This window comes from Chiroxiphia lanceolata, chromosome Z (assembly GCF_009829145.1).
Source record: "Chiroxiphia lanceolata isolate bChiLan1 chromosome Z, bChiLan1.pri, whole genome shotgun sequence".
NCBI lineage: Eukaryota > Metazoa > Chordata > Aves > Passeriformes > Pipridae > Chiroxiphia > Chiroxiphia lanceolata.
This window is the reverse complement of record NC_045671.1, coordinates 44,950,249-44,974,804: the sequence shown is the minus strand read 5'-3', so window position 1 is coordinate 44,974,804 and position 24,556 is coordinate 44,950,249. Positions and strand designations below refer to the sequence as shown.

The following is a 24,556-nucleotide window of genomic DNA, read 5'->3' as shown; positions in this document are numbered from 1 at the left end:
ACTGCATCCTGTGTAACATAAAAGGCAAGAAAATATTTTGAAAGGCATTTTTACACCGTGTAACTTTTTATTCCATTTCAGGTTAATATCTTCAGTAACTACTCAGTAAGACCAAACACCTACAAAACTCTGCAGGTAATTTGCACAGAACATATCCAGATTGTCAAAAATCCAGAATATTCATGCACGCAATCAATATTTACTCAAAGTTTTAGTTTCCAGCTACACAGCTTAAAAGACTGTAGCTCACTATAATCTTAAACCAGCCCAGGTTCTGCAAACCAGAGAGATAATGAATTTTTTTTCACAACTAATTAGCTTGCTGAATTTTAAAATGAAACCTTTTCTTGCTGACAGCAGTCTACAGCAACATGAAGTTAAAGTAAAAGGAAAAGGTTAATATGGGGAAAAGAAGAAACCATAATTTATTCTGCTTTATGATAACATTATGTCAAAACAATATTACACATTCTAAAATGTATCTTATTTGATGAATGACAAGCATATTGAGAAGGCTGCGGAGAAGAACTCCCCATGTATTAAAAAAGACTGTTCTTAGAACAGGTGCAATGGATTGGAGCAACACTTTATTTTTGTAAACTCTTGCAATGACACCAGTTCCTAATACATTACAAGTGTGGTTGCAATCAACAAAAATGAAGGTCAATAAATCATGAAGTTTAATAAACCAATAAGGCAGGAAGGCAACACTAGAAATGTATTGGTGAAAGCATATAATCTGTGGACATGCCTTTTTTTTTTAAAGAAACAATAGCTCTAGAAAAAGTGTAGACAAGAAAACAAATCCTATACTTCAGCACAAACATTTTTAATAATGATTCCAAAAACATGGCATATATAAGGGAGTGAATGAAGAAGTGTAGGTTTAAAAGCATTTATTTTATATTATACATACTTCTGATGCAGAGGAGCAGGATTAATAAAAATTTACAAGTGGAATGAATTATGACTTCAAGTGTAAACTGTATTCTGTAATTATTTATTGCATTTATTGTCAGCAAAATGAACAATAAAGTTTTGTAAATTAACTAAGGCAACTAAATTTTCATTGGAATATTCCTATTTTGCTCATGCAAGTAACATTTTTGCAAAGGATGCAGAGACAAAACATTAATGCCTTTGCCTTACAAACTACATAGTTGTTTAAAGAAGGCTTTTAAATAGCATTCAGACTTTTCATGGAGGGGATACAGGAGCATTTGAAGCAGGTCAGCAGGTATTCAGTCCTTCTCTGCACCCTATACAGCTCAAAGTGGAAACTCTCAGCAAGTTCCCCAGTGGGGACTCCCCACTTCAGGGCACCTTGGTGGGCTGCAATCCAAGAGTTCCAGCTCCCACACACTCCTGCTCACAGCACCTTTGCAGGGTGCGGAAAGGGAGTGGCTGGGACTAGCCCCATTCTAGCCATAGCAAGGTGGCATAAAAGTCCTCAGGAATCACTGCCAACTGGAGTAAATCAAAGCAGACCTCAGGCTACCTTACACAGGGTTGGGCCAAGTCGGGAGAGGAGAAACACACACCTGTAATTAGGACAGAGTTCAAAAAACTCATACTGTCTTAATCAAAAGTATTTTTCCTCGTAATTTGGTTGAGCAGTAACAGTTTACCAAAGGTGTTTTTTGCGTATCTCCTGCCCTTCCCATTTCCACATCCACAGACACAAATACAAGCAATTCTAAGCAGGAAGGAGCATGAATGGAAAGGGACATTATCTCTGCTGTGTCATTCCCAACTCTACTGCACTAAGGATTTCTGGATATCAAAAAAAGGGGACAGAGTTAAAAATTCAACTGCAATGCAAGTGCTGCTATTGAAGGTACTCCTCTTCCCCAGGACATGCATCAGGTATGTAACTTAAAACACGCTTTCCCTAAAGACTAGCATCTCAGCAAGGCAAGTGCCAAACTGGAGAAAAATACAGTCTTATTCTAAAGTTCAAAGGGACTTTGGTAAAACCGAAGCCAACAACACTAGAAAATATTGATTCAATGTCCTTTTTATGTTTCTGTAACTTTGCTGCCTGCACAGCAGTTGGCAAGAAAGATAGCTAGTATTATTTACCGGTTCAGGCTAATGTTTCGCTGTCAGAATGGCAACATCGCCACACAGACACGGGAGAACTTTTCAAAGACGAGAGCTGAGAACTGCCTAATAAGAAACCATTACAAATCGCTTCTTCAAAGCCTGAGGCCAAACTGCAAGTAGCTTTCCTTCTGGATCACATGAATTCACTTCAAGGAACTTCCCAGAAACATAGAACCACTTAGTTTGGAAAAGATGTCCAAGATCATCAAGTCCAACCTCTGACCAATTACTACCTTGTCAACTCAACCAAGGCACTGAGTGCCACATCCAATCATTTCTTGAGCACTTCCAGGGATGCTGACGCCACCACTCCTCTTGGCAGCCCCTTCCAATGCCTGTCAACCCTTCCTGATGTCCAACTTTAACCTCCCCTGGCACACCTTGAGGCCATGTCATCTGTTCCTGTCTCTAGTGGCCTGGAAGTAGACAGCTCTTCTAGAAACCGTGAGTTTTCTAAAATTGTTCTAAAATCATGAGTTTTACCTGTGGGAAGTAAATTCACGCAAATGTTTAAAAATGGGAAGGGACACCGGATGCAACAATGTCATGGAAATTATAAAAAACAGATCCATAAAATGAAGCCAATAAACTTAAATTTAAAAATTAATTCTGCAGAGACAAATCTGTTTATGGCTGCAGGCATCTTTTTAAGAGAAGAGGGGTCAGGAAGTTGGCAGAGCTGGTGGGTGAGATTTGTTTGCATATTTTTTTCCTCTGCTTCTCTTTTGTGGGCTTGTTTTAAATAATGCCCTGTTCTTTTATATTCAATAAAGTCCTAGGCTTTTGCCTTAACAGATTTGCAGTCTTCAGGGTTGTCTCAGATCTTCTAACAAAGAACTGTATGAGAACTTGTAACTGACAGAAGGACCTATGTATGAAAGATCAGTTTTAATTAATACGTAAAATATACATTTCACACTGCAGTGCTCATGTCCCCTCACGTGACTTGCCCCTCCTGCTCCATTACCATCACCATCATTTGCAGAGAGGAGACACAAAAAGAATGCTAAAATACCGCAGTTCCCTGTGGTAGGTAGGGATTGTAAAAAATACAACGACTAATCCCTAATTCCCATAACATAAAGTTAAAATAATGAAACAAACAAAAAAAAACCTAAACCAAAAAAAAAAAAAAGGAAAACCTAAACCAAAGCAAAACCCAAACTAAAAAAAAAAAAAAAAAGTGCAGAACCGTGAAGCCCAGACCCTTCCAAGGGGTTTAGACTGGTAGAAACAAGAACTGCACTGTGCTCATTTACATACCATCTCAAGGCTTTGGCCAGCAGACCAATCTTACCAGTTTCCAGCCTCCCTATCATCTTCTTCAGAAGTCTATTTCATATCACTTCTGGACTTCTGCTGGATCCCAGCCTAGCAAAGTTTAAAGCTCCCTTGGAACGGGAAACATTCTGCCAAGTAAATAGCTCCAGGGACAGCCAACATGAGGCACAGAGATACGGATACACATTTGGAAAATGTGTTGTAGTTTGGAGCAGAGGAGGGAGAAGCTGCCAAATCTTTTGTAAAGTCACAAGGTTAAGTCCTCCCTGCATGGAGACTCACAGGAAAACAGAATAATAATCCTTAGAGGCAGCAGCCTAAGGACCACTGCAGCTCAACCTGTCAAATAAGAGTATCTATACGCAAGCATAAAAGGATATGATGTTTAAAATGTGCTAATGACATCAGCTGACTTGCTGCACACAGTGCAAAAGGGACTCTACGTTCAACGTTCTACCCACAGATGAAATTGCTGCTCCAAGTTTTTTGCTTTTTTGTATCACTGACAGTGTAAGGTAAACACTGTCATCTGTTCACTGGGAGGTCTCTCGATTCCTCTCTCTTACGAGTATAGGAAAAAAACAAACAAAAGTAGGTGACGGGAGACTAAGAAAGATATTTAGATTAATTTAATTCACTCTCCTTGTTATCCCAAAAGGAAATAACAGAACAAGAAGAACCATTCAAGAAAGCAAAGAGGGAACTGCAAAGCAATGTTTCATTGAAAACACACTGCAGAAATAAAAACGAAGTTTCCTAGGTGTATTCAAAAACATTGGGCAGGAGAGAAAAAGTCCTGGAATTTTTCTTAGGTACATGAATATGAAACGGTGATGGAAGAGGTCTGCATACAACTTAGTGCCCCATCTTCATATAACCTCTCCCATCCTGGTTGTCAGACAATTGCCTGGGTGTCCGTCCTCACTCAGAGTCAAAGCTTCCAGCATTTCCTAGCACCACGTCTCCTAACATGCTATAAACAAGCATGTTACAAAAGGTTAAAGATCAAATGTACTCCATGAACAGAGCCACTGAAGTTAGGAACACATGAAAGTAGTTTAACTGAAAACAAAAGTGACCCTGGCAAGATGTCACGGAAAGCTTTCTACTAGAAGAGTAACAAAGGACTGCAGCTGAGCTACTGGGAGGCTCCTTCAGATCACACTAAAAGAACCTGCAAAGAATGAACCACATATTTGTGACCATGATCTTGTGTAATGTTATTCACTATAAACTGACCATATATTCTACTCATCTAAATCCCTTCTATCCCTATTGTTCTACAGAAGCAATCCTAGCCATTGAGAAATTATGATTTTACCTTCACCGAGAAAAAAAAAAAAAATCATAAAACTCTCTTTAATTCTGAGCTTCCTCAGAGAAAAATGCAGGCTTACTGATTTTAGGAGTCAGCAGGGTTCACGCTTTTGAGTTCCTCTCTGCAACCATGACAACAGAAAGTTTAAGTTATTTTAAATGAAAGCATGAAAGAAATTCAAGTATTTGCATTGACAAAAACACCAAAATGCAATTAACTATAAGAATCAGGCTGTAGCATTGCAGGTTTGAAGCCTTTCAGAGAAATCAGTCCCTTCAAGATACTTATGTGAGCTGAACTACCACTGCCACAAACTCTGAAGGCTCTTAGCTGACAGCAAATGAAAGGTAATGCAACTAAATCCTCTTATTGCAATCTAAAATAAACCGAATTACTAAATATTTGCTATTCATGGATATGGACAGCTACCAGACTGAACACTTACCAGCTTGACCACATGCCTAAACCTTTCCAGAGAAACTCATAAGAATCAGCAGAGCCCACAAATACTATGTGCAAGTAAAATCTTTAGATACTGCAGTCCCTCTGGAAAACTTAATTTCAGATAGGGTAACACACCTACCTCAATCACAGAACTTTCAGCTCCATGTCTCTACATAAATGACTCTATGACAGACAAACTTCCCTTTTGAAATACAGTTTTACTATCTTCCTATATGAAGAACTGCAGTATTTGCTTAGAGGCAAACATTTCAGCAGCAGTTGTTCCCTAAACCTGTTAAATCCACATTTATTAATGCAATTTATTAATACAGTTATCTGGGATTGTTTATTTATTAAAAATACAGGCTCAACAGGTGGATTGCATCTTATTTTCCCTATGAAAGCAGATGCAGTTAAAGACAACTTTTGCATATAGAGAAAATCTTGAGGTTTGGGGGTTCAGTGGACTGGCAGACCTCATGGGATGATCAAACAGATTTGATAGATTGTGGGTTCTGACCTTTGATAAGGTCAGTATTTAATGCAAAATTAAGTACTACCTGCTAGGCCTTGTCAGATGAGCTGCCATTGTAGCTTTGTGTTAGAGATGATGAAAATTTTCAGGCTTGCCTAGAAACCTCCTCCAATTCACACTGCTCCTGGAAGTAACAGTGTGCCTCCCTCCCCACCTGCCCCAGGCAACCGTGGTCAAGCTGCTAATGCTAACCTATTAATTAACCCTATTATTATTCGCATCAAGGAAAAGTTAAGCTGCAAAGTACAGAACTATTTGTATTGATATACACTGTTTCCATGCTGGTTTGCCTTTATAATTTTTTTGCAACAAAACCAGAACATCCTTAAACAAAATGTTATGCAAGAACTGGAAAGCTACCTATATAATACACTTCTTATTTGTGGCAGATGTCTAGTGAAATTTTCTCCCAGCAAAATTCTGCAAATTTTTACTATGAGGGCAACAACACCAGACTAATCTGCTATTCTGCCCCTTGAGACAATATTCCCTGATGTGGTAGTTTGAGACCCCCAAAATCCAATTCCCGAGTCCAAGCCCCCCCTCCCACATCTCAACCCAGTGTGGGATGGGTTTTCCAGACACAACACAAGACTCAGTATGGGGGGGAAGGGAATTATATTACAATCACTATACAAATAAATATTATAATACAGTACATACATAATCTTAACTTTCTCTCCTATGATAAATCAGTATTTACAATGGATCAATCTCTTCTCCCTCCAATAAAAGTCCAGAAGGGAAAAGGAAAGATCCTTTCCACTCTCAGGGCAGCAGTGTCTCTTCTTTCATGCAGCAGCTGTAGCTGGATCATTGTAACTGGATCTCTTTCTAATACACACAAGGGAGGTCTCCTCTCTCCCTCTCAGCCCTTGGACTCCAAACAAAGGTCTCACCCATGGACTGCCAGCAGGGACAAAACTCGCTTAACCACGGGCACATCACAAAGTGCAGGGGCATCTTCGTGAAAGTCCCTTCCTCGGGGGATTTACCTCTGAGTCAGAACGTCTCGGGCAGCTTTCAGTTAAAAGTCTTTGCCTCAAGAGTTCTACAAGAGCTCCTGTGCTCTGTCTCAAAACTGCCAGCTTGGCAGTAGCAGGGGGGGCCAAGATCACCCCCTCTGCATTCCGTCTGGTCGTCCCGGTCCAACTCCGGGACGTCTCTGAGCTTTTCAGCTCCTCTCTCTCCAGTGCTGCATGTTGCATTTTAGGACTTCCATCCAGTAGGAGTCCACCACCCCTCCTATCTAGGAGGGATCTCCAAGGGTCTTGGGGGGTCTGGTTCAGTTCTTACCCCAAAACTCTGTGTAGAGCTTAGTCCTGCTCTGCCTCTCTCTTCATTAGACATCTCTGTGTCTTCTTGCTTGGCTGTAAGCCGCCTCTGCTGCTTTTCTTATCTCTTGGCTTTCAGCTATAGTTTCTTGGTTCACTGCTGTCTCTGCTGCTGTTCCTGCTGCTCACAGTGGAGAAACCTCCCCCAACTCTTAGCTACAGATACCTGGCCCAGTCTAACACTGTTCCAAGTTTCTGTAGCCCCCCAGCCGGGGCTGGGGGGGGGGCCTAGCCCCCAACGGGGCTCCAGACCCCTCTCCTCATGGCTTCAGAACATGGCCACTTCTTTTCCAACAACTACAACATCCTTCTTTTCCGGTCTGGTTGTGATATGTTTATATTTTGCAGGAGCGCTGACTGGCTCAACCCCAAGGGATACCACCCCCTCAGGGGTTACCATTTTTTTAACTCCAGGGGGAAAACTTTTTTCCCTCCACCACACCTGAATTGACAACTTGGCCTTTTTTCTCCTCCATCGTACCCTGCTCCCATTCCACACGTGCCAATTTGCTCACTCGTGTATTGCCGCAGCCCTAGACCAGATCTTTGAGGCAGGACCTGCTTCCGCCTTGGCTGATTGTGAAGCATTTTGATGTTTTATCAGTGCACGCAAGTGCTACCACAACTACAATGTGTCAGTCTATGAAGACTCCAGCCCAGATGTTATTTGGGAGGAAACAGCTTATATTGAAGAATAACCTAAATCTATATGTACTGTGAATGCTGGAGCATAAACTAATAGAGTCAAAGGCATTGTTTAATTAAATGTTTAGTTCCTCCTTTCAGATTGAAAATGGCTAGTGCTCCAGACAGAGAGCAAGGCTTGTTTTGTGTACATTTAAAACAACAACTACTGCAATTTCCTTTAGATCGTACTTCTGGTTTCTCCCTCACGCTTCAGATTTTGAAGAGCTAACAAAACCCATGCTTTTCCCTGCATTATTTTTTTTCCCCTTTTTGCAAGCCTGTACTGAATAGAAAGAGCCTGTATCAGGCCGGTCAGGTTTCCTGTTCCTAACCAACTTCAAAATGCCAGCACATTTGTATGCACAGTGAACTTCACAGCAAACACCTGCTTCTTAAAGGCACTGTACACTCTGCTGCCTCCTATACTGCTTGAATACATTCTTTCACTTCATTTTTTTGTACACTCGGAAATCAATGTTCAAAATTCAATTACACTTCTTTTCTTCAAGTTCAAGTGATTTTTCTTGCCCCGAATTCCCTCTGTATGTAAGAAAAGGAATATGAATGAGAGCAAGCTTGAAAAATAAGAGCCATCCTGTTAGATGCTCTTCATCTTATAGATAATAATATTAAGTCCATCTGCTCTATGTGGTTACATTATGCAGAAAAAAAATGCATATTAAATGCACATTAAGATGAAGAACGTTTAATCCACTGTAGGCAAAGGCAGAAGGAACTCCACCACTCTCAACAGAATTACAACAATCCACTGGTGGATTAGATACAAACATACACTCAGTATAATCACCTCAAGTTGAGCATGAAGATGGGCACAGCACACATTTATATAACTTTCAAAGACATGTGAAAGCAGCAATGAACACCGACTTGTATTTTTGTGACTTTTCAAGTGCATGCTTAAACCTCAGTAGAGCAGGCATGTAAAAACTGGGCTGGTTTGAACTCTCATCAAGACAACACACATTACTAAAGAAAAATTCATTTACCCTTTCGATTTTGAATTTTCTTTGGGGGCATTATCTGTTTATTAAAAGTTCTGGATTAATATTCTTGGAGGAAATACATTATGTGTATGCCACATACAGCAATAAAAGTATTTCTGTATGTTGCCCTGCTGCAAAGTTTCAACCCTGACCTTTATAATACTCATGGACAAAAATGAAAATTAAGATTAATAAATAACTAAAAATCAAGAAAATGAAAAATGTTATGAGCTCAGATACAAAGCAGGAGAAAAAAAAGGAAACATGTCTATAACAAAAGGCTGGTTTTGATTGATTTTCAGGTAACTCAATGAAAGTGTGCTATTTCCCTCCCCATCAAACTTCCTCTCAACAGAGTATGTCAAGTGAGAAGCATGGTTTCCTCCAGGACTTCTGCCTACTTCTGGAGCTTCTGCATGCTACAGGCAAAAAATTTTCAGCTTTTACAAAAACACAAACACTGCAAAGAAAGATTTACAACTACATCAACAAAAGTACTGAAGAACTTCTTTACTTTTGACATTTTATAGATTCCTCTCCCCAAATATCTTAATTTCACCAAGACCCCTCCAATTTCTGTACAGACATACACAATACCAAAAATAAAGCTAATACTTTTCTGATCATCCATTCTGACTTTTCTTCTACCTATTTACAAAGGAGCAGACATTATAAATAAACACAGTTTGCATTGCAGTTTGTCTTTAGACAAAGACTTCAGAAGACAGTTTATAAAACCTGTTTCCATAGCAGATTTTTTTCAGAAGAAACAGAATAAATGATCGAAAACATGAAAACAGAATAAATCATAAAAACAGCAAACACTTTCATGCTCTAAACAGTCAAACTCAAGACCTGAATGCTGATGAAAGGCCAAGGATGACTACAAAAAATGTTTTACTTATTTTAAAAATACAGAAAATTTATTTTTATTTTATATTAACAGCATCTAACACCTTTGTACAAGATCTAACATATTTTATTTTCAGTAAATTTCCATTTTCTAATTTCTGCTTGCAGAAAAATTGGGTTCAGTTTGTCTCCTCTTGAAGTTTGTGCCAAAGCACACCAAAATACCTACTGTCTTCACCGGAACTGAAACCAGGGACACAATTTCAAGTATTCCTAAATTAGGGAAAGACCTTAGTTACTCACTATTGCTTACACAGGGAAAAAAGAAACATTATTACTAATTGGATGCCTGAGGAAAAGAATTGGCTTTTGCAGGAACAGCCAGGGACACTGGAGCCATAGATGAAGGCACCACAAGGCCAAGAACATTTTCTTAATAAATCTCATCCATATCAATCTGTAGTACTGAGAGAGCAGGGAATAGTCCCTATTTTTGGATAAAGGCAGTTTGTAGAGGCAATTTTAAAGGCCCTATAGTTTGTCAACCCTAAGCACAGAAGAACAAAAGACTACTCAAAATAATCCAGAATAAATGCAGTACCCTTGAAGAATAGCAAAAGCATTTATTTCCAAGGAAGATTCTCACTGCCTTAGAGATTGGTTTGTTGCAGGCGAAGAACACAAGCACTGAAAAGAGAACTGAAGGGTCCAGACAACTTATACACAAAAAAAAAAGGCCTGTGGGCACATGTTTTGGAACATCTGAGTCCTGCTGAAGGATCTTAAGAGAAAAAAGGAACAGGGGGAAGAATATGGCTGAATAATCTCACATCACTTCAAAACAGAGGAAAAATATTTGATGTTTTGAACTTAAGAGCTTTATTCCATCCTGAAAACATTATTAAAAACACCTTTAAGCCCAGTCCCTCCTCCCCTAGCCAAAGCAGCCAATGTAAATTAAACCTGAAAAGCTAAGGGCAAGTCAGGATATTCCCAAACCTCTTCAAAATGTTCCACTACAAGGCATTGTGGCTTTCTTCCCTCCATTCACAAAGGAAATGGCAATACAAGAAAGTTTTTTGTAGTATAACCATGCCGTCAATTTGCATCTCTCCTTCATCTGCCCTGGACTATTTTCTCCTGATCACCACTACTGAACTTAAGCTACTTCTCTCCTATGATCCCTTCTAAGGTGTCCTAATTTCCTCTGAAAGGAGATCCATGCACAGCTGTCAGGATCACTTGCTGCATGGTCCTCTTCAAGGCACCTCGATACATATCACTCACCCCTTACAGTCATGCTATGACACTCAGAATTAGGATGGTCTGAGGCTCAGCTTTCTTTTGTTCTGGCATATTGGATAAACAAACCAACCATACAGACAAAAGATTGCCTGTCAGCCTGAAGCAGACTTGAAAGAACCCCTGAGGGGGAGGTCTGGGCTATGTCAGGCTGCTCCACTCAGTCAAGGATGCCATGGGCCCCTTGCACTTTCTCACATTGTCTTCCCAGACAGTACAGGCGCAGCCACAGGAAACTACAGGGAACAAGAATCTGACAGTTCCTCAGTGGGAACAAATACTGAAAAACCAGTGGTAGTCATGGCCTTCCAGTCCCATTTGGTTCTGACACGGGACTTCCTTTCCCTTCAACAGCCTTGATGAGATTACACTAATTTATAAACAATAGCCATCTTCTGTACCACAGCAAACAGGTAACATCACCAAAACAGAGCAGACGCAAGGCCTGATGCAGCATTCTTCTGTATTTAGTGTTGGCTAACAACAGAGAATTTGGAAGACAGTTTATGATGTCCTCAATAGGAGGATATGCAGAATCTGCTTTCATGTTACATGTCATACTAGTACTCTAAGATTACTGCTTTTCAGAAGGGATATCTAATCATTTGCTTCAAGTTGCAAGTCGGTGCTAAACTCACTCCTCATTAATCTCCTCATTTCTCCTCATAAGTATTCTTCCTCATTTTTGTAATTCCGAGTTGCTATTTTCACCAGTTTCCTGTGGTACTCACAAACGGTATTAAAAAAAATTTTATTTTCCCTTATGAATCTGAATGTAGTCCCTTATAAAGACAACTCTTGCTCTGGTACTGTGAGGGGAGAAATACCTAAGCCCCTTAACATTCCTTCCAGCCACCATTCATCCACAAGTAGGCAAGAAGTTTGTCACAATTTTTTTACACTGTGACACTGAGAAACTGAATAAAACTGATGAAACACAACCTATTTAAAAGCTAAATACCTAATGTATTTAAAAGATTAATATAAAATAAACTAGATATTTAATATTTAATAAATGACAAGCGTATTACTATAGATAGAAAATATTTTTGTAATACTACAAATAACATATTCTTAGATATAAATGAGAACCTTCAGTGAAATATATAGTGTGTGGAAAACAAAAACCAGGTCCAGTGTTTTTTATCTGGAAGATCTTTCTTCTAGCTCAATCCTACATGATGATCAAGTGCCTTTAGATCTGCAAAGTGTTAAAGCATGTGCTTGCATACATTAGTAGTCATGACAAATTTTACCACTAATTACATTGGAAAACTGCCATTTTCTGCCTTCTGAATTGCACTTTTCATGCAATTCAGATATGGAAGACCGTCCTTTTCCATTACTGAAAGGCATCCCATCTCACACAGACAGAGAACTTATCCCTCAGTGCATTCAGTTCTCATTTTCTGAGAACACAGGAAAGGCAGTAAAGTGCTGAGCCATTTATTACCAATGTGGCTCACTCAACCACATACAGATTTTACCCATGTCGACTTCAAGAACTACAGGAAGACAGAGTGTCTTCTTGTCTACCTTATGGAGAGCCATTTGTAACGCTGCAAAGTTTAAAATGTGAATATTGACAAATCAATAAGTACATGAACCACACAAATTAGAGCCCCTTTTCCTCACATTAGTAACTGTTCATTATTATATTGACTGTATTATTTATTTTAAGTGTAAGCAGGAGCACTCAGATTTAAGAAGGATTCCACTTATTAATCATAACTAATACAAATACCTGACAGGAGGGAGGGTTTGCCACCTGTAAGCTCTTCCCTCATACCAAGACAGAATTTTGAAAAAAATAATGAGTGACAAGGAGAAAGAAGGACTTCCTAAAAAGGAATCCTTATAAACCTCTAAGACTTCTAACAAACAAGTTTTAACATAACATTCCTAGCACAATATGTTAATGATGCATTCATCTTACTAAAGATTTCCATGCAAAATGATCAGAAATGCCTACATGGGTATATTACATTTTGGTTGTTACTTTCAACAAAGATGATTTGTACTATCAATTCAAAGAAACTTCTGAGGAGTCTTTTTTCTGACTCTGGAAAGGTACTACTAGAATTACCATTCACAAAGGGTCTCTTCTCTTGTCATCACAGCATTTATTTTCCTCTCCCATTCATATTCTCAACCCTCTCTCTCTTTCTCTCTCTCTCTCTTTCTCTCTCTTGATTTCTAACCTCCCCAATGCTACTGTTTTTCTTTTCCTTCCTTCACATCAACAGTGAAATTTACTGGTTGTGAGATTACTGTTGCCTGTGTTCCCTGACACACCTTAGACTGGACCTTCCTGACCCACTTTCTTACATTTGCCTCTAAAAGCATCACTAAGCAGTCCACTTCTGACCACTGGGACAACAGGCAAAATAAGATATGGTATGTTTAGGATGATACTGGAATTTTTGCTTTTAAGAAATCAGTATTTGTGGTCACAAACCAAGGAAAGCAGCCTTGTATCACAGATAAAGCATATTTCCCACTTGGCAAGACTTCCCCTCTTAATGCTGCAGCAAAACCAAAGGAGCAGAGCTCTCATTTTGCAATGTTTCTATTGGTTTTCCACTTCTAAATAATAGCATGGGTTGACCTCAAGCATGTCCCTTTGACCTTAGTGCCTACAGTGTTCAACCGTCCAAAACTCAGGATGCAACGGAAGAAATGGGAACAAAAGCACAGTCAACACTGAAATGACAACCTTCATTTTAAACTGTGAAATTAAATTGGTGTGCAGCAAGCACAAGATCTGATCAAAAAGGCAGGATCTAAAATGTGTACTAAAAATGCTATCTGCAAAATTCTGTGCAGATATAATTATTCACTTGCAAACATCTCAGTTGTGAATAAAATGCATCTAATATAGCTGTTCTAGCATTAGAAAATTAAATCCCTTGAGGCAAATAAATTAAAAAAAAAAAGAATTTACAAATAAATCATTAAAGAAAAAAAAAAAAAAAAAAAACTGGCAAGTAATCTCTCATCTTTGTACCAAAAATACAGATATTAATAATGATGCAACATGACCAATACATAATTTCTTGTTTTCTCATATGTGTCCAGTATCATCTTCACAACACATATTTTACAGCATAAAGTGACATAAAATTATAGCTTTTGATGAAATCCTCTTTCTGAAGCACCCTTCAAATTATTCAGTCTCTTCAAGAGTTCCCCTCATATTCTGGGATAATTTTTAGCAGTATTCCTTCTCGAGGGAAAGGGTTGCAATACTGCAGTTGATTTTTAGATTAGAATTTTAATAAACTATACTAATACTATTTAACTACACTAAATAATCTAATCTAAGTAATGTTCAAGAAATCCCAAGTTGCAGAAATCCAAAACTGCTTAATAACAAACCTGCCTCACACAGCTTACATTTGCCCTGATTATGAAATTATTGCTCAATGAAACCAGCAAAAATCATTGCTCAATGAAACAAAAAAAAAAAGACTCCTCCGACAATAGTATTGTCCAAACTTCAGGTTGACTAAGAGGTAACTTTATTTGGAAGTTAATGGATTTCCTTCTTGTTGTCATGCTGGTTTCATTAATTCAGTCAAGTACACCCACTCAATGTTCGTTTATTTTATGATTATTCCATAGGGTATTCAAAATTGCTGGTCTCATCTGTAAAGTTACTGGTAAAATTAGTAATCTATTTCAAATATGTGACAGTAATTCTTGAGGAACAGCTAATAGCAAGGTTTATGGGTTTTTTGTTCCTTTCACTGTTTTAAAACTAGAATTGTGCACTATTTCAGTCCATTTTCAGAGGACTGAAATAGTGCAAAATTTCACATGCACCATCTGGTGCTCAGTGTGCAATCAGATGACTATTTTATACCCATAATGGAAATTTAAGTAAGAATAGCACCCTTCTGATATTGAAGGGCTACATGCTATCCATAATTTACATTTTGTTAACATTTTTTTTCTGGTTTTGTTACAGGCAATCCTTATATGCACCATATCTATAATATTAAAGAAGAAAATATGTACTTATTTACACTTGGAACTTGATATTATCTGTTTAGTTTTCCTGCTGCTATGCAAAATCTGTACACATAACAGAAAACTCTTGTTTTATAAAGAAAACAAATTACAAGGCTGAGCAAGGTTTAGATTGTGTCCTTTTAATCAATTCACTTTTTATTAACTATTCTTTTCAAAGCAATATTTTGAAAATCTAGAAGAATCTGCCTTGAAAGTATTTATTAATCAATACCAAAGTGGGCAAAGGAAAGATATGATTAAACATGCTTGAACTTTCATATTAAGGTTTAGTAATTACTGTCAGTGATAAATTACCGCAGATGGAAAGCAACTGCAATCTACCACTAAAAAGATTTTTAAGATTTCTGAAGTAGTGTAACTACATAATTAAGAAAACTTCTTAATTATGCTTTTTTTAGTAAAACGTAGAAGAATAAAGCAGCAGAAATCACTTCCACAAAGAATACATTATATATTCACACAGCAAATGTGAATTTGGCTTTTAATGCCAACTCTCAATTAAAATAATTAACACAATGTAAGAACTTTCTATTCATAGTATTCTATTTCCTGTTGAAAAGTGCATTCATTAAGCATTTTCAAAAGGTTTAAAAAAAATAGGACCCTACCATTCCCACATTGATTCCTTGGTGTCCCTAGAGCTAAATTAGCTTGATCCAAAAGTGCACCCCACATTTTCTGTATTTACTATATTTTGAAGACATGAAGCCTGAAACTGCTCAGCTTCAGTGAAGAATCGGGAGGAAAAAAAAAAAAGAAAAAAAAAGAACAATCCCCAGAAAACTTTCTAAGAATTGGTACATTTATCTATTTCACACATTGAATCATATTGTCAATTATTCCATAAATACCTTTAAAACATCTATCATATTTTGATGAACTCATTCATGTTTTTTACATATCCAATCATTTAACACAGTTCCCAACATCATTCACTCACTATTTCAGGTTTGAGGGGGTTTTTTTGAAGCAGGAGGGGTATTTTTTAAACCATTTTGAGATGGTGAAGCCTGCTTTTAGATATTTGGATCTAATTTTATTAAATTCTCAGTGAATCATCATAAGGAAAAATCTGTCTGGTTATTTCCCAGATAAAAACCACCCACTTTCATTGGAGACGGAGTATCTTACACAGAGTTTCAACCCATAGGCGTAGCTTACAAACCACAAAATGCAACCCTTTATAGAGGGCTACATATGGAGGGTCAGAAAACCTTGTATATCACAGAAGTACCAGTTAACTTTTTAGCCACCAGCGCGCTTGTAACAAATGTGGGTAGAGCCCTCCTCAAATCTTCGTTTGCGAAGCCCAGCCATGATGATGACCAGTTAACACTTTAACATACCAGGTAAGTGGTATGGTGGCCAGAATATCACTATTAAAGTGTAATACCTAATAAACTAACACACTGTAAACAGAGTCTTCCAGGAAGAACTACTGTATCTTTTCTATTCACTTTTCTAATGAAATATTGCTGTTGGTCCATTACACATGTCAATCTAAACAGGACATAAAAACAGTGCTTAGAGAGAAATTTCAAGGAATACTTCAAAAGTGCAGTGACCAGATGGCTTAAGACTAATTAGAGAGCTTCTTCCCTGGAGAAGTAGCCAATATTTTTTTGAGATCTTTCTTCCAACCAAAGAGATGCAAACAAAAAACAGAGAAGATTCACAATATTTTTATCTTCTGCAGGAAAAAGAAAACTAATAATTGCCTTAAACACTGTTTCAAGGGGGGGGGAAAAGGGGTGTTAAATTTCTGTTACATACACATTACAGGATGTCCACTCTTTCTGAAACAGCTGATCACAAATAGGTTTCATAGCATTACTTTCTAAGGGCCCACAGAGGTTTCCTTAAGCTCCACCAACAAGTTTTTGCAATAACGCACTCCAAACTACTGGGAGGACAATTACTCCAATTCTTAACAGAGGCAAAATATGTAATTCCCACAATCCACCAGTGAGGTATCATATCAAAACACTACAGAGGTCTCATGACATCAACAAATAAGCCATAACTACTTAGAAGGTAGTACTGTACCATAAAAATGCCTAAGTTATTGTTTAATCTAGGTGAAGACAGGTCAAAATAGCAGTCCTAGAAGAGTGGTTATCTTTCAGTTGGCAGCTGCTTCTTACCACATTTATAGCAAAAATCTGTTAAAAACCTATTTTTTACTTGGAAACTTGAACATTCTTTTAAAGAGGAAAAGCCGTCCCAGTCTGAGGCCATATACCTCAATTAAACAAACTGTACTAGAATCTGGTGAGTAGCCTCTTCCATTCCAAAACTGTTTGAATTTACAACTGCAATCACTTTATTATCTCAAAATCTGTACTCTCCAAAATATGTCTGCTGATGTACTACAAGGAAACATAAAAATTAAGACTATGAGACATCTGATGGCCTTTCCTGATTATCTAATTATTATGCTGGAAAGCCAGCTTCTACATTTTCATACAACAGTGCTCTAACCTTAAACCATGAAGACATAAAGGGACAACAGAAAGACAGTACTAGTAACAGTGAGAAAACAGAAAAAAAAAAAAAAACCAAAACCAAAAATAACTATGAGCAGCAGAATCAGTTTCATCTGGGGGATGATGATCAGGGATCATCACAAGCCCCTCAGACAGCATGGCCCGTGGCAGACTGGTCAGCTACCAGGCTAATAGGGCTGACCTGTTGTACAACCTTGAAGTCACTCAACTTCTTTGCATCTCAGCTTCCCCACAGAAAAAAACCAATCCTTTCCTTTCCCTAACAAGCTCTTTGAAGTCCACAGAGAAAAGTATCCCAAAACTGCACTCAAAGTCTTAGTCTTGTATCACCTTTTCTCATTGTTTTAATACAAAGCACAATTTGAAGCCCACTGTAGTATGAAGAATTTGTTAATAAAACTGTAAGTAAAAAAGTTCATATTTTGATGTGGATAGCTGCTGTCAAGCATAGCAAGCCAGAAATAACTACTACACAAGCTAAGCAATGCATCTTCAAAACTCTACAGCAGTTTGGAGAGAAGTATCTACTTCATGACATATTTCGGATTCACTGAAGAAACAAACTTGCCTAGGACTCCTACAGGCACGGAGCTTAGTCTTCCACCCTTCAAAGTAAATAAAACTATATCCACTAATATCCAGTAAGTACATAGATAGTAAATAGCTATTGAGCTGTGGGTTTTATTTCTAGCATACATGCATCTGCCTGGGAAAAAAGAAGGGGACAAAGTTGCTCTATATCTATTTAAAAACTCTGCTCCTGTAATAGTTCAAGATTTGTTGTTTTCTGTGTAGCTGTAAACGAAATTAGAAGTGAAAAAGACAAAAGAAAGATCACATTCAGAATCTGAAGTTCTAAGGAAACCTTTGTTTTAAAATAAAATACATAAAAACATTTACAGTCTACATACTGGTGCCAAAGTTGACATTCCAATTAAAAAAAAAATTAAAAATAAAAGACTCTGCATTTAGATGTGTATGTGTTGACAAAAGAATTATAATAAAACATTCATATTTCAAGGTTAAAGTGCCAAATGACAGAACATGACAAAATTTATGTCCTGTTTTACTAAGAAATAATAATGTAATTTCTGTGGAAATTTGTAGAATAAAAAACAAACAAGCGTTCCCTGAGCAGTTTAAAATGACAGAAGCCAGGACTCAGTTGAAAAAGCCAGTTCTGCCCTCCTTCACCTGTGAAGTGGACTAGGGCACTGATCCAGCTGAAGACTGACCCAGTAAGGCAAACCGGTGGTTACCCTTAAGCTGGACATGTGCTGCTCTTCACGCACAGCTGCACAAACACTTTCGCAAGTACAAAAGCAAGGAAGAACACAATGGTGGAAATCACTGACTAGGAGAGAGCTATGCAGTTCCTCTCTTTAGGTTTTCAAAGGCTTGTGGAGGTACAGCACTGGGGTGTGGCTTCACATTATACAACTTTAATCTTGGGGAAAAAAGCAGGAAAAAAAAAATACAGGCTGCTACAAAAAGGGAGATTCTCCTTTCCCTAAGGTTCCGTGCTGTCCAGTGCCAGTGCCTATGCCAAAACGTTAACAAACTACTACTTCTCCTGTCAGATCCTCATACTGTTCCGAGGCCATGACTCTCTGTGGTTGGATCCAAGACAGAGAAGCAGCAGGTGGAAGGGATGAAATATTTAGCATTATACCACATTCAGATCACAGTAAGAATGGCAGAAAACCACACTCTCATGTTAAACTAGACAGTTCCCAACACTGGAAGTCACACATTCTTGAAAAGAAGTCACATCTTCAGACCCTTTCTTTCCCATGGGACAGTAATTTTTACTGGACACTGTACAAACACTTCGCTTTCAGGCTTTAACCTTTAAACTAGCCAGAGGACTATCTTTACAGATTACTTTTTAACATACTTCTTCTGCAACTGCATATTTACTGGTACCAAAAGCATATATGCATGCATACCACACATACCCACATCTGTGCATCTAAAGGCAAGGTTTTTCAGAAGTGTCTAAACTTAGACTTCATAGACCCTACACAGGTACTGAATTCCAGCGTCACAGTGATTTGCTTACTTCTCTGTGCTAAGCATGGATTTGCCATGGATGAGCCTATTTGCAAGTAGTTGATTCAGCAAAGCTTGAAAATTCTCAGTACATGTAGACCTGGTAATAACCCAGATTACAGTTAAAAATACATTGATAAATGTAAACTCCCTCCCCCCCTACCCTCCCTCATATTTTCCTTTCCCCAGTTGCTTCACCAAACTTTAATCATGCAAGCTGAAAACATACAGACATACAGACTTTTATTCTTCGGAAGTCAGGTAAAATTGATAAATATGATTCCGATATATAGTTGGAAAGATTCCTTTCCAACAATAAATTTTGGAAGAACTTATTTCTTTCATTTTCTTTTTTTTTCTCATCGAACACCGAAAAGACGTTCTTACGTCGCTAATAAATTCCGGTTACCGGCATTTCGAACAAGGGCTCCGAGTGTCTCAGACATGCGATTTGCTGTCATCAGGCTTAACCAGACAGGACCAAGTTAAGGGCCTTTAGAAAAATCTCAGTTTTCACATGCTCTGTCAGGGCTCATTAGCGCTTGGCAGATGACTACTTTGAAGAGTTCATCAGCGCCGAGCGCGCTGTAGCAAAGCCAGAGCTTTTCCCACCGGTCGGGAAACGGGACAGCGGGATAGGGACGCGGCTGGACCTTCATCCCTCCGCTCGGGAGCTGCTGCCCACCCCCGAGGGCGGCTCCCGCTCCGCTCCGCTGCCTCCGGTCTCTCCCGGTAGACAGCGCGGCAGGCACGGCAGGGAGCCCAGGGCAGAGGGAGCGGGGAGTGACTCAACCTGGGCGCGCAACAGCCGCCTTCGCCTTCTTTTCTTGGTAGCAAGTACAGAACAATACCTGTGGTGGCGAGCGTCCCGAGTGCCGCGGGGTGGTCGGCACCTGCTCGCTTAAATGAGTATCTCGATGTAAAAGCCCCCTAAAAGCCACGTCGTGCCCCACTGGCACGCGTCACCCCAATTCATCTGTCCGTAAGGAAAGTTACGACGTTACTTTTTCGGCCCTCGAAACCCCGTTTTCCCACCGCCGCACCCTTCCCGGCTCCCGAAGCGCAATCGGTAGGCAGCCCCCGAACGGGAGCCCTGCCCAGGAGGCTCCACCGCACTGCATTCTGCAGCACCGCCGGCGTCCTCACCTTGATGCCCTGCTGCTGCGTGGTCAGGGTCAGCTTGGACTCGTCCAGGAGCAAAACTTCGCAGTAAAATTCCTCCGGGACCGCGCAGAAACAGCCCATGCCTGCTGCGGTGGCCGGGGGGGATGGGGCGGGGAGGCGAGGAGAACCCTGGAGCGGCGACGGAGCGGGGCTGAGCCGGGTCTGGGCCGCGCTCGGCTCCGCCGATTGAACCCGGCGGCTCCTTAGGGCGCAGAACCCGGCCCCGCCGCCATCCCGCCGAACAGGCTGGACAGGGGTGCCGGGCGCTCCCTGTGGAAAAGACCGGCTACTTGTTTTAGGAAGGATCCCGGGGCACAGCCCGCGCCCGCGCCTGGCTGTCACGGCGGCTCTCCCGTCGCTGCCGCCCCGGGGAGGTGCCGAGCCGCCCACCCGGCCCGTCCCCCGCCCCGTCCCCCGCCCCGTCCACGCATGTTTCCGCGCCTCCTCTTTGTGTGGAGCAGCGGACGCCGGGGGAGCCGCTCCGCCGCCGCAGCCCGGAGAGAGCGCGGGGTGGTCCCCGCCCGGCCAGCGTGGTACCTCCGGCCGCGGACCCTGCGGGGCGGCGGCGGCGGGGCCCGGGGAGAGCGGGGCTGGCGGCACTCGGTTGCCCGCGGCCGATCGCCTCCTCCCCGTCGGGGGCGCAGGTATGGAAGGGAGCGCCGCCAGTAGCAGGGAGCGACCCAGCGCCTGGGCAGCCGCCGGCCACCTCCTGCCGGCCACGGGCACGGTTCCCCCCGGGCACGGCTGCCCCCGGGAAGGAGCGGGGCGGCTCTGGGACGGGGAGCGGCAGCGGCACCTGCCAAGCCCGAGGAGCCGCCCGTGGACTGCTCCGCGCCCCCCCCCCGGCACCGCGCCACATCCCTCGGCATCCCACTCGCATTCCAAGTGCGGGGCCGAACCCTCGCTGTCCTGTCCTCGAGCTCAGCCAGTGGGGCGGGAGCCATGGTCCCGGCCCTGGTCCTTGCTCCTGCCCCGTCGCCTCCCGGTGGCCGCGGCAGCACTGACCCCTGCGGGCTGGGCCGGCTCTGCTCCCCAGAGGGCGTCTGGGAGGTCTGGGAGAGGGTTTTGTCTCCGTAGTTGGCGTGGGAGCGCTTCAGGAGACGTCATGCGTGAAGGTTCGGGAGAGGATGACTTTTAAAGGTCCTTTTGGCAGGAAGTTTATTCTCCACCGTGGTGTTAAATACTGAGCTTACTACAGGTATGTTCAATTTACAAGCTAACAGCCCTGTAATATTAAAAAAGAATAAAAATCAAAATCAAAACCCAGCTAACAAAGAAAAAGTAGAACACCAAAAACTTGCAACTGCCTCTACAGTTGCTGTCTATGGTTTCTGGAGCACACTCCAGTCCACCTCTGCATTTTCAGTGCTGCAGAGTCCTGTGCAGGGACAAGATGATGCTTATGGCCCCCTTCCAACTCTGCATGTTCTGTGGCTCTGTGCGATCTATATTCTATGATTTTTCCCTTTCAGGCAGAAAGTTAAGCCCTGATCCCACATGTGCCTGCCCATTTGCTTAAGTTTGCATGCATAAGTCGTCCTGTTGAAGAACGTACAAAGTTTGCATGTGTAAATTTAACAATATGCAGGAGTGTTTTTCTTATGATTGTTAGCTTGTTCATATTGCATAAGAGAAGGGCAGAAGGAGATTTCTCAGTTGACAAGCCCTTCTAGGTATGTAGGTAAGTCTGCTTTTAAATACCTGTCCTAAATAAAACCCTGCAACTCCCAAGAAATGCCACTTTCATTTTCATGTTTGAACTTGGGCAGTGGGGTGTTGGGATCTCTGTATCTGCAAAAACAGTATTCCATGAGCACTGTGAAGATCAGGAGAAGACCCACTATATATGTTCATAAAAATAAAGACTTTTGAATAACTTATGAAATATAATGACTTGCAAAAGCTAAAAAAATTGAGTTCCTAACCTTGTTTGTTGGGCAATATATGAGAATGTCATCCAGACAGCACGGGAAATTTGGAAAATTTACTCATGGCTTTCTAAACACATTTTTCAAACAGTTCTTGAATCCCTGCTGAATAAACAGCAGACAGTTTTCTAGAGAACAGATGGTTCCTTTTCCCCTGTCTTTAGTCTATTTAAATCCATACATCATGCACATTGCCACATAAATTACCCCATAAGTCAGTTGAAGTCATTATATATGTATAAATCACTGATTATTTAAGTGAGAGGGAGGGCTCAGTGAACTCATAACCTGCTTTGAAACCTTCAATTATGATTTTTAAAGGTTCATACGGCTTTAGTCACAATCCCAGAGTCGATCAGGTTGGATCAATACTAGCCTTGCTTATATGTTGTTTATAAGATGTCCAAGAGAATTTCTCTTTTTGAAGATCAGCTGCACATTGGCTGATTGGTCCATGGGGCAAACACAAAATATGCACTCATGTTGAATTGATGCCAGTGTTTAAAGCATGGAGTTGTTAACTTATGGACTTGTCTCCTAACCAGCTATTGCCAACAGCTAGGCACTTGATAAAGCAGCAGTATCAGAACCTGCCATTTGAGATGAAAACCTGGGAAAGGATAGTGAACTATGAAAAAATTGAGGAAATTAGCCAGGGGAGCAGAGGAAGAGTGGGTGGAATGGATGAGATCTATACTATGGACCAGTATGAGCCCTGAGAAACTCAGGAAAGCAAAACAATTAGAGGGCAAGAATGTAGGGCCCAAGCTCTTCTTGGAGCTCCATACTACACAAGACCAGCCCTGCCTCAGTAGTTCAAGTATCAGACCAGCTCACAACTTGCAAGGAACATAAAACAGTCATCTTTTTTCCAAATCCATTAGGAAACTGAGCTCCTTTTTACTTTGCTCTATAAGAAAAAGCACAGGTCAAGCACCACAAAGGAAAACTCATTGACATAAGCTGTCATCACACAAACATTTATGGATATGCTTAACTCAGGCATGTAAGTACAGGACCAGGGCATAAAGGCATTTTTATCTATTGCCTGTTTGATGAGGTACCCAGCAGAACTCACTGCAGCCTCTGTGATGCAGTACACCTTCATTAAAATGTTCCAGTTTAGCTTTAATCAAGTATTTTCAGTGAGGTTGTATGAACAAGACACTGAGCACCACAAGGACACCTATATATGAAGTGATCTATATCCATATTCTGGCATATAGGCAATTAGACTGTCCAAAGGACACAGGTTGACATATCTGGTTTCTCCCTAGTTTTTACACAGTTTTGTTCACAAACATTTACTTCCAGGAAGTTGATCATGTAGCAAGAGTCATGATGACTTGTCTTAGATGCTATGACTATCGCTTCCCTATTACTGTTCTTTGTTGATATGTAGGGATGCGATGCCTGCATGTGAGCTTGCAGGGAATGAGTAAAGAGTTAAAGAGAGGTACAAAGCAACCTCTTCATCTTCCTTGTCATGTAAAGACAAGTCTCCTGGACTCAGTTCTGTGCTCAGAAGGTTTAATGAAAGCACTGAGGTTTAATGCAAGGAACTTGAAATGAAAACGGAAAGCAACAGCACATACTCTCTGGGCTACATGGATAGCCCTGAATGCATCTTTCAATAAAGAAAAGAATCTTACCAAGATTATTGTTCAATAATTATTATCCAATTGGATCTGAGGTCTTTACAGGAAAAATAAGATACAACTCCTTCAGCAGCACTGCACTGCTCTGGTTTGACATGTGCCCACCTGCCCATACACTACTACCCTTGAATGTCTGCAGTCCTCCCAGAGAGTTCTCCACAGGTTCAACATGCCATTAAGACCTTTACTTACTTGTGGATTTTCCACCCAAAAAGAGGAGCAAAGTAGGCAATGGAACAAGAATCATTTCCACATAGCATTTTACAGCACTCAGAGGCAAAAGTTTGAGTATGTTACAGCAGTGCATGAATTCACATTTCTCACTTCACTAATGAAGGCTTCACTTAAA

The 24,556-nt window shown here is 40.6% G+C and overlaps 1 protein-coding gene across 6 annotated transcripts in view; it reads right to left on the bottom strand.

The window, feature by feature from the left end:
- EPB41L4A (erythrocyte membrane protein band 4.1 like 4A) overlaps window positions 1-20,905 on the bottom strand; it is a 133,148-nt gene extending 112,243 nt beyond the window's left edge. For 2 of the 6 annotated variants that reach the window (XM_032675281.1, XM_032675285.1), the window contains exon 1: window positions 20,604-20,905. In XM_032675281.1, the coding sequence (XP_032531172.1) occupies window positions 20,604-20,702 (99 nt within the window). In that variant the 5' untranslated portion in view covers window positions 20,703-20,905. The remainder of the gene's footprint in view (window positions 1-20,603) is intronic. The other 4 variants (XM_032675287.1, XM_032675283.1, XM_032675284.1 and 1 more) reach the window with 3 other exon arrangements.
- Window positions 20,906-24,556: the final 3,651 nt, after the last annotated feature.